The 13,692-nt window shown below is 42.8% G+C and overlaps 1 protein-coding gene across 1 annotated transcript; it reads left to right on the top strand.

Annotated features, from left to right (window-relative positions):
• The first annotated feature begins 7,073 nt into the window (after positions 1–7,073).
• dusp6 (dual specificity phosphatase 6) lies at positions 7,074–12,146 on the top strand. Its single transcript, XM_051382202.1, has 3 exons — positions 7,074–8,110; positions 8,518–8,952; positions 10,455–12,146. The coding sequence occupies exons 1-3, from the start codon at positions 7,708–7,710 to the stop codon at positions 10,766–10,768; spliced, it is 1,152 nt and encodes a 383-aa protein (XP_051238162.1). The 5' UTR covers positions 7,074–7,707; the 3' UTR covers positions 10,769–12,146.
• Positions 12,147–13,692: the final 1,546 nt, after the last annotated feature.

Below are 13,692 nucleotides of genomic sequence, written 5' to 3'. Positions count from 1 at the left end.
GTGTAAATGGAGCTTTGATTAACATGTGAATAGTCTGTGGAGGGGTGGTGGAGACGGCAGCTGACAGAGCAGCAGAGACAAAGGTCTGCAAGATCTCCACCATACACATGTTGATACATGTAAAAATGCTGTTTATATGTGGAAAGCTTTTTTCAGATCTTCTAAAAAATTTACACTGAAAATCCACAAGTGCTATTTCTATTTCTTCCTCCTCAATGGCAGTTGGCAACAAAGCAATAATATTTTGAACTAGTGCATCCAGTTTGGGAGGAGTGGGGTCGTATGGATGGCAATCATGACCTGTAATGTACTTGGTGCTCGACAATCATATGTCATTTGCAACAATTGCATTTCAAACAAAGGTGTCAACTTTTAGTCTTTAAAATGTCAATTTTACAGGCAAAATGTATATTTTGGGGCAATCCTATAAAATATTTTGGCATAAAAATATTGTACATCAGCAAAAAATAAACCCAGCTTTAATCAACAGCTTTCTGCAACAGAGTCAGCCCCCAAAAACCAACAGCCTCCATCACTGTAGCGCTAAAAACCAGAGGACCGTGTTTCCAAGAGAACAGCATGTACAGAATGAGTTGTCAAAGGCATTGCGTGCTGTTCACCTGTGTGTGTGTGTTTGTGTGTTTGTGTGGGTGTTGCTCTGGTGAGTGTTATTGCCTCTGTACAGATAAAAATCAGTGTGATAAGAGGAGGAGTGGTTGTTATCTGTGAGCCTGGCAGCTCCTCCTGTTTAGTCTCTGCTAATCTCAAACTCTGCTTCAGCCGAGAGCCTTCGAAAGAACCCTTCATCACTAATGTCTCCTTGTCTTCATGCTGGCTTCTTGGGCCTTTCTGCTTCCCTGACTTCATGTTGTTTGGTTCTCACATTGCATTGTCTTGCCTTTGCACTGCGTTGCGTCACTTTTGCATTGCTTTGCGTCACACGGCAGTGAACACCTCTGAAGATCAAAATTTTAAGAAGTTCCGATCTTGATTGCTGACGCATACCTTCCTCTTCACACAGTGAGCCCAGTGAAAAAACAAACCCGCTGATTATAGAATAACAACTAGATGCAACTTCCTCTCATCTTGACATGACGTTGATTGTGGCTCATTTAGACCCCATTTACACCTGCTATTAACATGTTATCTTTACTTGGAGTCTGACTGACACAAGATTTTTCAGTGATAAATGTTGATATTTTAGACCTTTTTTTTGACAAGGAACCCATAAATTTGGTTATTTGAGTGAGCGACCTATATATGTAGTGAGTGAGACAGCAGTAGATACGTAAACTTGTCAGTACTCTTTGGTGTACAAACTATGTGATGGAGTCACTGTTCCTAAACAATCTCACATTTATCATGCCAATGTATCTGTATATATTGGTTATCTGGATAATGGCATGGCCTGGTAATCATGAGCACCCTCCTGTTCTTGTATCTAAAACTTACAAATTAGGTAGACAGAGCTGGTTGACTTTTCAAAAAAAGTGGTGCATCCCAGAACTGTACTATATGGACTCTACTGGGTCAGATCAGATCACATCACAAAATATATTATAATGTTTCAGAAAACAACCATGGTTTTGTGTTTGCTTTTATTTTAATGTGTTGTGTCATAATCACTGCTTATACTAAATGCCCAGTTCCTCTTTCAAACACAAACACAAACAGACTTCCTGTGCATCAAGTGCTAACTTTAGGATTTTGCAACACAGTGATGTATGCAGACAGTCTCTCATTGCCTCTCTCTCTCTCTCACTGTTGTTCTCACAAAATAAATCCCATGATAAGTCATACTCTTCCTAAATATGTGTCATATGCACACATTATCGCACACAAAGACACACGAAAGCACGCAGACAGGTCTAGCTCCAGACCTGATTAGTGCATGTGGTGAGTCTTTGTTTTAGGACAAAGGATTTCCCCGTCTGAGACGAGCAGCCGGTGGCGAAGAAACAAGGAGGACAAGATTAGCTGCTGAATGATAAGAGAGGGTGGGGTCAGAGGGGTGTGGTGGAGTGAGGGCAGATTGGAGAAGATGGAGGCTAAAAGTATGAAATTGCTCAAAGGCCCTGGCTTCACAATTCTCTTTCTGATTTGAGTTTGAACATAAGTTGGGCATATATATAATTTAATATAATGTTATAGACCTTTGAACCTGTTTTCTGACTACCTCTGTGGTTTAAAGAAGAAATGAATGAAAATAAATGAAATGAAATAAAACTAAAAACTTCAATGTTTAGCTACAGACTGGAGTCTATTAAGCAGACTTAAACCAAAGGTTATGGAGAAGTGGGTCAGACCTTTAAACTCTGTGCTTTTGGTCATCACTCACCTTCAATCATTTAGTCAATCATTAAGTCAGTCAATATGGAAATGTGACCCGATTGAAATGTAAATGTGAGGAGAGAAGGACGAGACGGGACTGAACTGCGGCATTACAGGAGAAAAACACCCGACCGGACGCACCTGTCAGTCACATATTCAGGTGTGAGATATTTTTTATTGTTTTGGGAGAAAAACATTACAGAAAAGAAAGAAGGAAAAATAAAGACCAGCAACACAACAAAATGGACATGGATTCCAGCATGCCTGTAGGGCTGTAGGAAATTAATGGAGAGGAACAAAGAGAGGAAGAAGGGGTTAGGGGGTTTCCAGCAGTAGAACACAAAGAAAGTAGGAGCAAGGAGACAGTAAACATGTCAACGGATGATCTGACCAGAGAAATTAACAAATGATTTGTTGACCTGCTTGGACTTATCCCAGTGGCTAAATGAAGTTGTCAGATAGGTGTAGTTGTGAATTTTTAGCAAAGTAAGTGAAAATCAGTGGTGTCTGAAACCTTCCAGTCACACTTATTTGTTTCCCCAAAATGCCAAAAATGTCACCCCTGACCTGCCCCATTATGATTTGTGTCATAACTAACACAGTTATGGAGTTACCATTGTCCGCTTTCTCAATTTCTGTCGGCAGATGACTGCACTTCTATAACATAGCAATTTAACTGATTAACTGAATTTATTGACTTGCGGTTCAATGTATGACCTTTGATCTAATGAGTAGATGCAGGCTTAAAGGTTGATTTGAAAGTGTTGGTGGAATAGTTTCGATATGAACATAAGGTTTTTCTAATGATCTTGTTTAGAACATGGCCTGAGATTTGTCAAGTTGCAGACAGTTGAACATACTAATGGTGCAGTGGCCCTTTTTGGTGCTTATGTCCACACCAGGCCAGGTAAACTTGAAAATGCATCTTTTTCTTTTCATTTTGGCCTCAGAATAATGCTTTCTGAACACACTCTTCAGAGTGGAAAAATCTGAAAAGCAACAAAGAATCCTTATTTCTGTCGCCCCCAACTCCCTATACTCACTTTGGCCAATAAAGCCAGTCACATGGGTGTTGCAAATCCTCTGTATCCATGCAGCCTACATATTTGGCCAGATTGGTTCACAGCATGCCTGTCCCAGTGCGTCTCAGGAACTGTTTTCATTTGTTAATCAGTAGCATTAATGAGCCACTTTCAAATCTCAATTATAATATATAACCAAACATCAGTGATAAATAATGATGTCTGTGATGCTCAAGTTTGTTGTTTGAAAACAAATAGACATGGACAAATATATCTATTGTTTTGGCATGTCAGTGTGGATGAGAACTTGCCCTGAAAATGAGAGAGGATGCGAGTCGTTCTAACGTGTGAACTGTGTTTTCAGATTCATGTGGACACATTACGACACTGACACCTCTATCAGGCAGATCGGAAGAAGAAGTCTGAAAATGTTGCAGCAATGTAGTGACATGGAGCATTTCCATACATTTAGTCACAAATAAGTGGTTCCTGCCATATTTAATGCGGTACATGTACAGAGACGGATCACCGCTTTCATGAAAGGGACAAAGAGATAGGGCAAAATGAAACAGAAAGGGTGAGAGAGAAAAGGAAAGAGGGGGCCAAGGGCAAAAAACGAGACAGAAGCAGAAGAATAGGGCAAGCAGCAGGGAGGAGGAGGTGGTGAGAGAGGGGGGCGTTTGCTTGTGAAAGAGAGCAGAATTCATTTGAAGGTGAATAGACACAGCTTGGCTCCATTCAGAGGGACTTCTGTCACACTGGGGGGAGGCCAGGGAAGAGGGGTTGCAGCAGGGGCCAAAGGGCCAATGTTAACTCCGGGGACACCACACACTTCATAATATAAAACACACACACACACACACAGAGACATGCAGGTTTGAATGAATGAATCCAAACACACCACTATATGGTGACAGCACCATTATGACAGGAGTTCCTTCCTGATTACAGATTCATAAAAACACAACTACTGTTCAACAAAGTTATAATCACCTGAAAATAGGAAATGTTGTGTTTTTGTTACCTTAAAACAAGCCTTTTATATCTACTAATCTACAAAGTCTGTCATGTTGAGCTGCCATGTTTCTACAGTAGCCCAGAAGGCACAAACAAAACACTGGCTCTAGAAAGGGCCTTTCATTTTTTTTTACCACCATAGTTCCTCCTACACACTTTACAGCCCATTCTCATTTTGAGTTCTTCAAATACTGGTGCGAGCCATGTTCAGTTTATTGTAATCTGCAACTTCACCGCTAGATGCCACTAAATCCTACCCAGGAGGAAAATATTGTCCTTTTCATTTCACTGTATTTACCAGACAACTGCAGTTATTTTGTAGATGCATCTAGATTTACTTTCATAATACAAGATTGGAAAAATGCTTTATCTAAATGCTGTTTCATTCACCACAGCAAAAACACCTTCATTTTTAGTCGCATTAGCTTAGAACCATTATCCACTGATGTGCAGTGTAAATGAACCATCTCTAAACAGCATAAGGGCTCATTCAGTATCATTCCAGTGACTGATAATGATGCACTTGGACAATATATTCCAGAGGATGTTGTCAGTTGATTGATAAAGTCCTCTGGCACGCTGATACTATCTTGTTACAGAACTGTTGGTGTCCGAGGTGTGAGACAGAAAGGACGCAGCATAAGGATGCTGTCAAAACACATCTATATCTGGAAACAATCACAAGAGGTTTTGAAAGAAATCCCAGTGCATGGAATATTGTTTACAGGAAGACGGTATGGAATTTCACTTCGCTGTGAGTGAAGGGCACACGTTTCACTGTTTACTACTGTGTACTCTAGTTGAGCTACTGTGTAATGCCAACCACATACTCCTTCAGAAAGTAGTAGACAGAATGGATATATGGTGCAGCACCTTAATTAACTTTCTTTATTTATTCTTACTCCAATATGCATTTCAAAATTTGCTGGAATATTATACTAAAGGTAGATATTCAATATCACTAAATTACACAATTGAGTCACAAGTAGGCTATTCCTGTATTTAATTATTATTATTATTATTATTATTATTATCATCATCATCACAGCTTTTACAATATATATATAAATACATGTAGGCTATAGCTCAACCCTCTGCATGAGAATACAGACTGATAATGATTTGAGCTGCCCTACAGTCTGAGGATAATTAGGGCTCCTGAGTCTGGACAAGTAATATTAAATCAACTGATCATCAATTAAAAGCCTTTGTGTGCGTTTACAGTCGGCTGCGAGGCGCGGACGGCGATAAAAAACACACAACTGGTTGTAATGCTCCTTTTGTTTACTGTGCAAATGCACTCAGTTTGGGTGTGGAGGCCATTAACGGGCCGATGGGAAGCAATCAGCGGCCCTGATGACTCTATATGGACCGAAGCTCCGTGTCTGTCAGCGTTAAAGGAGCGTGAAGGACGTGGAGATGCCGGGTGATTGATGAGAAATGATCCCAACGCTTACACACTGTAGTGAACACACACACACACACACACACACACACACACTGTCAAACTTGTCCTGCTCTGTTTATGCATGTGTCCTTACGAAAATAGAACTATGGAGATCTAATGGGAAGATTAATAGTCTATTTCACTAAAGGTAGATAGCCACAGAAACCTGTGCTGCGCATGTTAGAGTGAAATTGTTTCCACAGTACAGCAGCCTTAAAGGAAAAACCCAAGTGATTCTGGTTTGTCTAGTTAGTAGAGACAGAGAGAGAAAGAGAGGGTGACACATTGATATACTAGCACCCACACAAACGACCCTCTTCAGTCCGGTGAAGGCTGCACAGACAGAAATAGCTCCAGCGCTGTTGTGTGCTCACAATGTCACATTATTCAGCTGCGTTTATTTCAGATGCTTTCGATTAAAACGGTGCACACAAACACTTCATAAGCGCCTTGATGCACTCATGCTGTTTACTATTTAACCCTAATATTCCCAGAGTGGCTGGTGGATTCATTGTGTAAAGAAAAGAAAAAAAAGGTTTAGGTCATTTCTGTTTCAGCTTTGGTCTTGTGTATACAAAATGAGCATGGTTTTTCTGTGCAGATTGCTGGAGTGGAAGAGCCTCTGATAGAGCAGGTCTGTGTAGGGAGATATGTGATAAACATTATTATTATTATTTGTATTGTTATAATTAATAATGTTATCATTATTGGAACAAAAGACAAGAAGACAAACTTGAAGCCTTACTGAGAGACAGTCTTATCCAGTGATAGTTGGCTCTGGCACCTGTTACATTACATTTTGATTGTTGATAGTGAAAGTGTTATTTTTGCTTACAAGGCATCTTAAAGAGACTTAAAAATATTTCAACATATAAGTCTAATAGTTTATATTTATAATCAGTTCTTTTCTTTCTCCTCGCTGTCACTTTATTAAGTTTACACCAGCTGATTAATGTACAGCACATTATTATATGTCTGTAGCCCAGTATAGCGCTCTTACTTGATCCCCCCCTAAGTTAAGGCCACTCTCCCTCCCTCCCTCTCTCTCTTCCTTCCTTCTCCCTGCAGCTCCTCTGTTTGTCTGCACTCACTTGATCCGGAGCGGAAATTCCTCTCCGTTTTTGTGAATGACAAACTCATTAACAATTCACCAACACGGGCCGCTCCATCCGGCCCCCGTTTCCAAGGCGACCGCCGCTGGGGCTCCTCTGATTGGTCGGCCGACATAATGTATCCAATGAAACGCCTCCCGTTTGTAGCCATTCAGCAGCCTGGCGCCGCAGAGAGCACACAGAGCCAGAGCCAGCAGAGAGTCTATTCACTCTGCAGACACAGAGGGGGGAAACAGGCGGCATCCGCGGGCTCAGATAGACGTGCGTAACCTGCGTGGTTCGCATCCACAGATACCTACCACCCCAATCTTTTTCCACACTGGAACTCAGAAAAAGGAAGACAGGGGAGGAAGACTAGTTGCGCTCGCAGCCGTGGAGTTATATAAGAAGAGAGGAAGCTTCAGCAGCGTCGCAGGGCCGTTGTGACTCATTGATAAATAACACGGCGCTCCAGCCAGATGCATGAATGACTGCCAGTGTAGGAAACCCGCAGTCGGGAAATCTGTGAAGGAGAAGCGTTTCTATTGACCCGACTCTTCCCAGAGCGCACAGGAAGCTGAAGGACAGCCGGAGGGAGAATTTATTTGTCTGATTTTGACTTTTGTTATTATTACACCATTTCCCTCAGTCGCTCGTGTTGCTGAGGCCCCTCCAAACATCGGACTAAAAAATAATAATAATAATAATCAAACAGATTTTTTGGTTGCTGCAGCCAGGAGGTCTCCAACTCTCCAAACCTCGCTTCTCTCAGATCATTTTTTTTGACTCCTGCTTATAAATGCTTGACAAGCTCAAGCCCGTCGTCCAGCTTGACTCGGTAATGGCGATCAGCAAGACGGTAGGCTGGCTCCGGGAGCAGCTGGAGACGCGCAGAGACGGCCTGCTTGTGATGGACTGTCGGGCCCAGGAGCTCTACGAGTCGTCTCACGTCGACACGGCCATCAACGTGGCCATACCGAGCCTCATGCTCCGCCGGCTCAAGAAGGGCAACCTGCCCGTGCGGTCGCTGCTCTCCGACGGGGAGGACCGGGAGAAGTTCGTGCGGCGATGCAAGACGGACACCATCGTCCTGTACGATGAGTACAGCCGGGAGTGGAACGAGAATGTGGACGGGGGCTCCGTGCTGGGCTTATTGCTGAGGAGGATGAAGGACGAAGGCTACAAGGCCTATTATCTGGAGGGTGAGTGCGGTTCATTCACATTTTTAGGGCCCCGCGGCCGCTGGTGTTCATTCACACCCGCAGATTATTGCGCAGAGACGGAAGGAGGCGCTTTTGCTGGCATTTTAATGTAAAATCGTATTCATAGTGATTTGAGTTGTACCTTCAATAATTTAAAGCTATAATTCAGAATTCCTTTGAATGGGTAGACTATTTATTTTGTTCCTGTGGAAACCATCATGATGTGAAACTTTAATCAAGCTGGCTGTATGTGCAGGCATTTATAAATGACCAATAACACGCAGCTAAATAAATCGGATCCACAAGTTAAGGCTCATATGTTTTTTGTTTTTTTTGCAGTGCTGCATGCGCTCATATAGGGGCTTTGTACTCATTGGATTTGTTTCTTTTTTTTTTCCATTTCCCAGGTGGCTTCAGTAAATTCCAGGCCGAGTATCCAGCCCTGTGCGAAACCAACCTGGACGGCTCCTCCAACAGCAGCTCCCCCACGGCCCATGTGCTGGGCCTCGGCGGGCTGCGCATCAGCTCCGACTCCTCGGACATTGAGTCAGACATCGACCGGGACCCGAGCAGCGCCACAGACTCGGACGGCAGCCCGCTGTCCAACCCGCAGCCCTCCTTCCCGGTGGAGATCCTGCCGCATCTCTACCTGGGCTGCGCCAAGGACTCCACCAACCTGGACGTGCTGGAGGAGTACGGCATCAAGTACATCCTCAACGTGACTCCCAACCTGCCCAACCTCTTCGAGAACGCAGGGGAGTTTAAGTACAAGCAGATCCCCATCTCAGATCACTGGAGCCAGAATCTCTCACAGTTCTTCCCTGAGGCCATCAGCTTCATTGGTAAGTAATCCTGCAGAGCTGAAAACACTCTGCTGCAAACGATTAACCTAATGCCTCTGGCCTGTTTACATGCTCATTCGCTTTTAGGGCAGCAAATAATGATTATTTTTATCATTGATTTAGCTGCATTGAGCCATTTAAGTCTAACATGTTAGAAAGTTTCCCAAAGGTGATTCTACATATTTCCTGATTTCTCAGACCAACAGTACAAAACTCAAATCTGAGTTTCAATGACACAAAAAGAAGAAAAGCAGCAACTCCTCACATTGAGGAACAGGAAACAGCTTGTCAGTTGATCACTCAGCTAATCTTTTCACCACTTCTTACTTAATTCCTAACTTTGACGACCTTATGTGATTGTTTTGAATCCATGCAGACAGAGTGAAGGGCCAGAACCAGATATTTGGGCACATAATCTTATTAATGTGATATGTCTTATCACGGCCAGGAAGTTCTTATGTTCTTATTGTGCAATTGAGATTAGATGAGGTGTCCCTGGTTGTGATCTTATCAGTCAAACAGACAGGGACACACAGAGCGGGCAGATTAAGGCCATTGTGTTGTGGCAGAGGAATACAAGTTTGCCTCTAATGGTGCACAGGCTAAAATGCACTGTGTACAAAGGATTTGACTTCAATGGAAGACATCCTGGCCTATCTCTTGTCCCGGGGCTTGTGTAATTGCAGCACAAAGGGCGACGTTGAAACAGGAGAATGGGGAGAGTGAACAAGGGGAGGGCGGTAATTCGAGCGCAACAGGAAGGAAGTGGCATTGAAAGTAATCTAGGACATGGCATTGCCCCCCCCTTCCTCCCCCTTCCTCCCTCCACATTACAAAAGGAGCCATTTACAGGCCCTGTTGACATCCTGTTCGCCTTGACAGGGTGCCCTCATGACTCCTACGTTTACACGCCCAAATGGCACCATTGTCGGAGTAACCCTGGCGAGCGGAAGAATGGTTTAATAGACCGTAATAGTCAATTTCCCAGCCGGCTACTCTAGGCCAAAAACTAAAGAATGTCGGCTCTGTTTATGTGCATTACTGCCGCAGCCCCTGTTTGTTGACTGACACGCCAGGGAGATAGCTGGGATAATAACTTCCGCTGCTCTCCCTGCCTGGACCCGCTCCAACTTCCAACACAGCTTGACTTAAATGTCACAGATGTTTATCACAAGTTTTGTCCTGCCTGTGTAGAAAGGGGCAAGAATTTTCATCACTAGCGTGTCTGAAAGGTGCAAATGATTCCTGTTAAACGGTTCATAACTTAAATGTTACCAAAAAAAAGGTAAAAAAAGTCAACGAGTTGATTAACAGAAGCACAAATACCAGACATCCATTGTTCTTCATTGCTGCTTTTCTTAGTTTTATATCATTGTACACCTAGTATTTTGAGGTTTTGGACTGTTGGTTTGACAAAGCAAGCACAATGACATGTTGCTCTACATTTATTGTGTATTTCTGGAATAGGTCTATAACATTTCCCTCCTTTTCTCCTCTATCAGATGAAGCTCGAGGCCAGAAGTGTGGCGTCCTGGTCCACTGCCTGGCCGGCATCAGCCGATCAGTGACAGTAACAGTGGCCTACCTGATGCAGAAGCTCAACCTGTCCATGAACGACGCCTACGACATCGTCAAGATGAAAAAGTCCAACATCTCGCCCAACTTCAACTTCATGGGCCAGCTCCTTGACTTTGAGCGCACGCTGGGCCTGAAGAGCCCATGCGACAACCGCATTGCGCCACCGACCCAGCAGCTTTACTTCACCACCCCGACCAATCACAACGTCTTCCAGCTGGACCCCCTGGAGTCCACGTGAGGTCCGCTGTCACCACACCTTTCGTTGCTGGAGGTTTCATTGGCCTCCTGTTGGAAAATCTGCAAAAAGTTTCTCTTTTTTCCGTCGTCTGCTGTGGGACCGGGCACTTGACGTTATTGATACAGCTGGTTGGAGGCGACTGCTGCTGAACATGGTTACTGGAGGGCCAAAGCTGTCTGGCCAAGACGCAGCTGCTGTTGACTGGATGAGGAGAGACAGTAAAAGAGACAGAGACAGAACAGAGGAAAAGAGTCATTTAAAGAGTGCAGATACTGTCTTCAATCTTATATCCCTGTTGGACTCCTGAGGTCTTTTCTCTCTTTTTGTCATTGTGTCTGAGGAAACCTAAAGTGATTTGTCGGACAGCTGTACGTTATGCTTCAAAGCTCCTGGGCTGGTGTGCCAAAGAGACATGATTGTTCAAACTGGACAGATCTAAAAATGAAACCCTTTTTTTAATGTTTGTTTTGGGGGTCCCCAAGACATCAAGGTGCACTGTCACCTTCGTCTTCTGTGAAGACTTGCCTGTGTGGGGTTGAAGCACCCCAGCTTTAAATGGCACATTATATACTGGACTCGATTTTACACTTGTGGAGTCTTTTCAAACATTTATACGTTGTGTATATATCTTAATATAAAAGACAATACAGTAAAAGCCTTGCTCTAGTATATACCCTTTGCAACAAGTGGGTACTGAAGATTCTTTGTTTCATATTCTACTTTTATGTGAACAAACAAATTGCATATTGATCAGTATGTTTAAGTTGATTATGCCAAAAATCAAGTAGGCTTTCTAAGAATTGTGCAAAAATGTGTACACATGTAATATATTTGATAATCGCTTTACGTGTGAATTCAGCCGATGGGCCTTGTTTTTACACCCACCCTGTCACAAATCAACGTCACCTTGGTTGTTTGCCTTACTTTTGCGCTCAGAGGGTTTTTATTGCACATTGGCCTTCAGAAAAATTCACCAATTTTCTCACCTCTACAACTTCTCAGAGTCAACCAAACCTTGAGCATTTTTCAGAGCAGTTTTTGATTTGGCACCACATAAAAGATGGCATACATATGTTTGAGTCACAATGGTCAAACATGAGTTGTCTTTGAAGGTTAATGTGAATAATCCTGATGTGTGCACAAGGGTTAAAAGTCTCTGACTTGTGGACAAAGTAGGAGGCTTTGCTCACCTCGCCTCTTCAGGGAAAACTGAAATGCAGTTTTAATTTGTCAAGATGAAAGAAAAAGTGTTGTGTTGCCCCATCTACAGAGAAGGCCTCTTTCCAGAGGAAAGTAACCTCTGCCAGCCCCCTCCACACTTCTCTCTTACGAATGTAAAGAAAAGATAAGTTATTAATAAATTGCTATTTTGTCTACACTTTCTGCTTTCCATGCCTGTTTTTCCATTGACATACTTGTTGGTATTTTGTCTGTGTCCACAGTAACACGTTTATGTAAGTGTCTCCTCACCCGCAGTACAGTTGAGTGTTAACCAACAGGCCAAGTCACGACAACGGTCGACATGATTCATGAAGCTATTCATTAACTACAGCACTTGACACATCTCCCACTTAAATTTCCAGTTCGAAATGAGCATGTCCTGTCACATGATGCTTGTGTAACAACGAGTCGTGCACACTCTGTTCTCTGCGACAATCATTCACGAACTGCAAAATACAGGTACAAAGTGATTCTAGTCACGGCGTAAACAGCCCGACTGGTTTTTCCAGATGCTGCTTGTGGCGAGGGCTTTGGGTTCACACAAAAACTCCCTCTGGCACTTCCCGAGGGTGGGGCGTCTGAATGTAGCCATCAAAGGAAGTTGAAAGTACATAGACGTGGTGATATTTGATAGCAAGCACAGTGTGATGTACCTGTAAAGACCTGGAGGCCTAGGAGAAGATGATCCTCACAGCGCAGGAGAGGGCGAAAGAGTTCTCACACAAGCAGCAACTCGCTTCACAGCTCAGCAGAGACCCGCCTGCTCTGCACCAACATTCTCACACATGCTGATTAACACCAGCAGCAGCGTGTGTGCCACTGAAGTTTATTAAGTCTCTGAGGTGTGGGGAAACGGACAAGCAAAGATTTCCCTACATCAAAGTTAACAGACAAATGGGAATGAACTGGTTATAATGGAGGATTTGTTAAGACTGACTCCCATGCAGCTCTTTTTGTAGGCTAACCCCTTGATGTGTGCAGCATGTATGTACTTGTCATGAAGTAAAGTCCGCACACTGAAGTTAAGAATGAGTTTGTCAACAACAAACAGCAGCTTCACTGTCATTAGCTTCTGTCAGAGTTAACTTGGTGAATATGTAGGCAACAGGCACAACTTTAGAGTTCATGTTCAGTCTATGGGCTTCATAAAACAGAAGTGAGACAATGCCAACACTATCTCACTTAAATCAAAAGTAGACTAATTATATCATTAATATGCACATCAGAGCACAGAAAAAATAATTTAAAAATTAAAAAATCATATACCTCTAAAGAGAAGAGAGGTAGGAAGCTGACGTCTTGTACAAAAAAGTCTTGTAAAACTAAAAGAAAAATAAATAAATTGCATAAATTATCAATAATATGCAATTTATAAGCAACTAATGGACAGAAATTTATAAAATACAGGTCTCAGGATAGGTTTTTACTGGAAATACAATCTGTCATGTAGTTGAACAAAGCAAGTGAATCATTGGCTACGTAACAAAGAGCTAAACCTGGATACTCATGTCCTGACGTAAATGATTTATAAAAAGACTCCACTGTTTCAGTAGGTGCTAGCACTCTCCTTTTTGCCCACTTTCCAGTTCAGGTGATATTTTCTATTTCTTGGGTAATGATTTCCTACTAATATGACTCCTACAATCACTAACAGAAAAGTACACACAGTAATGAACAATGCTCATTCTATCTTCTATCACTGA

The sequence above is a fragment of the Dicentrarchus labrax genome, unplaced genomic scaffold, assembly GCF_905237075.1.
Source record: "Dicentrarchus labrax unplaced genomic scaffold, dlabrax2021, whole genome shotgun sequence".
In the NCBI taxonomy this organism is placed as follows: Eukaryota; Metazoa; Chordata; class Actinopteri; family Moronidae; genus Dicentrarchus; species Dicentrarchus labrax.
The sequence above is the reverse complement of the archived record's forward strand: the minus strand, read 5'-3'. Positions and strand labels throughout refer to the sequence as shown.

What these genes read in the sequence shown, in the direction of transcription:
- dusp6 (XM_051382202.1), top strand. Translation starts at nt 7,708, where the DNA reads ATGCTTGACAAGCTCAAGCCCGTCGTCCAGCTTGACTCGGTAATGGCG. An exon ending in CAAGGCCTATTATCTGGAGG is followed by an intron (nt 8,111 to 8,517) that starts GTGAGTGCGGTT and finishes TCCATTTCCCAG; the next exon opens with GTGGCTTCAGTAAATTCCAG. An exon ending in TGAGGCCATCAGCTTCATTG is followed by an intron (nt 8,953 to 10,454) that starts GTAAGTAATCCT and finishes CTCCTCTATCAG; the next exon opens with ATGAAGCTCGAGGCCAGAAG.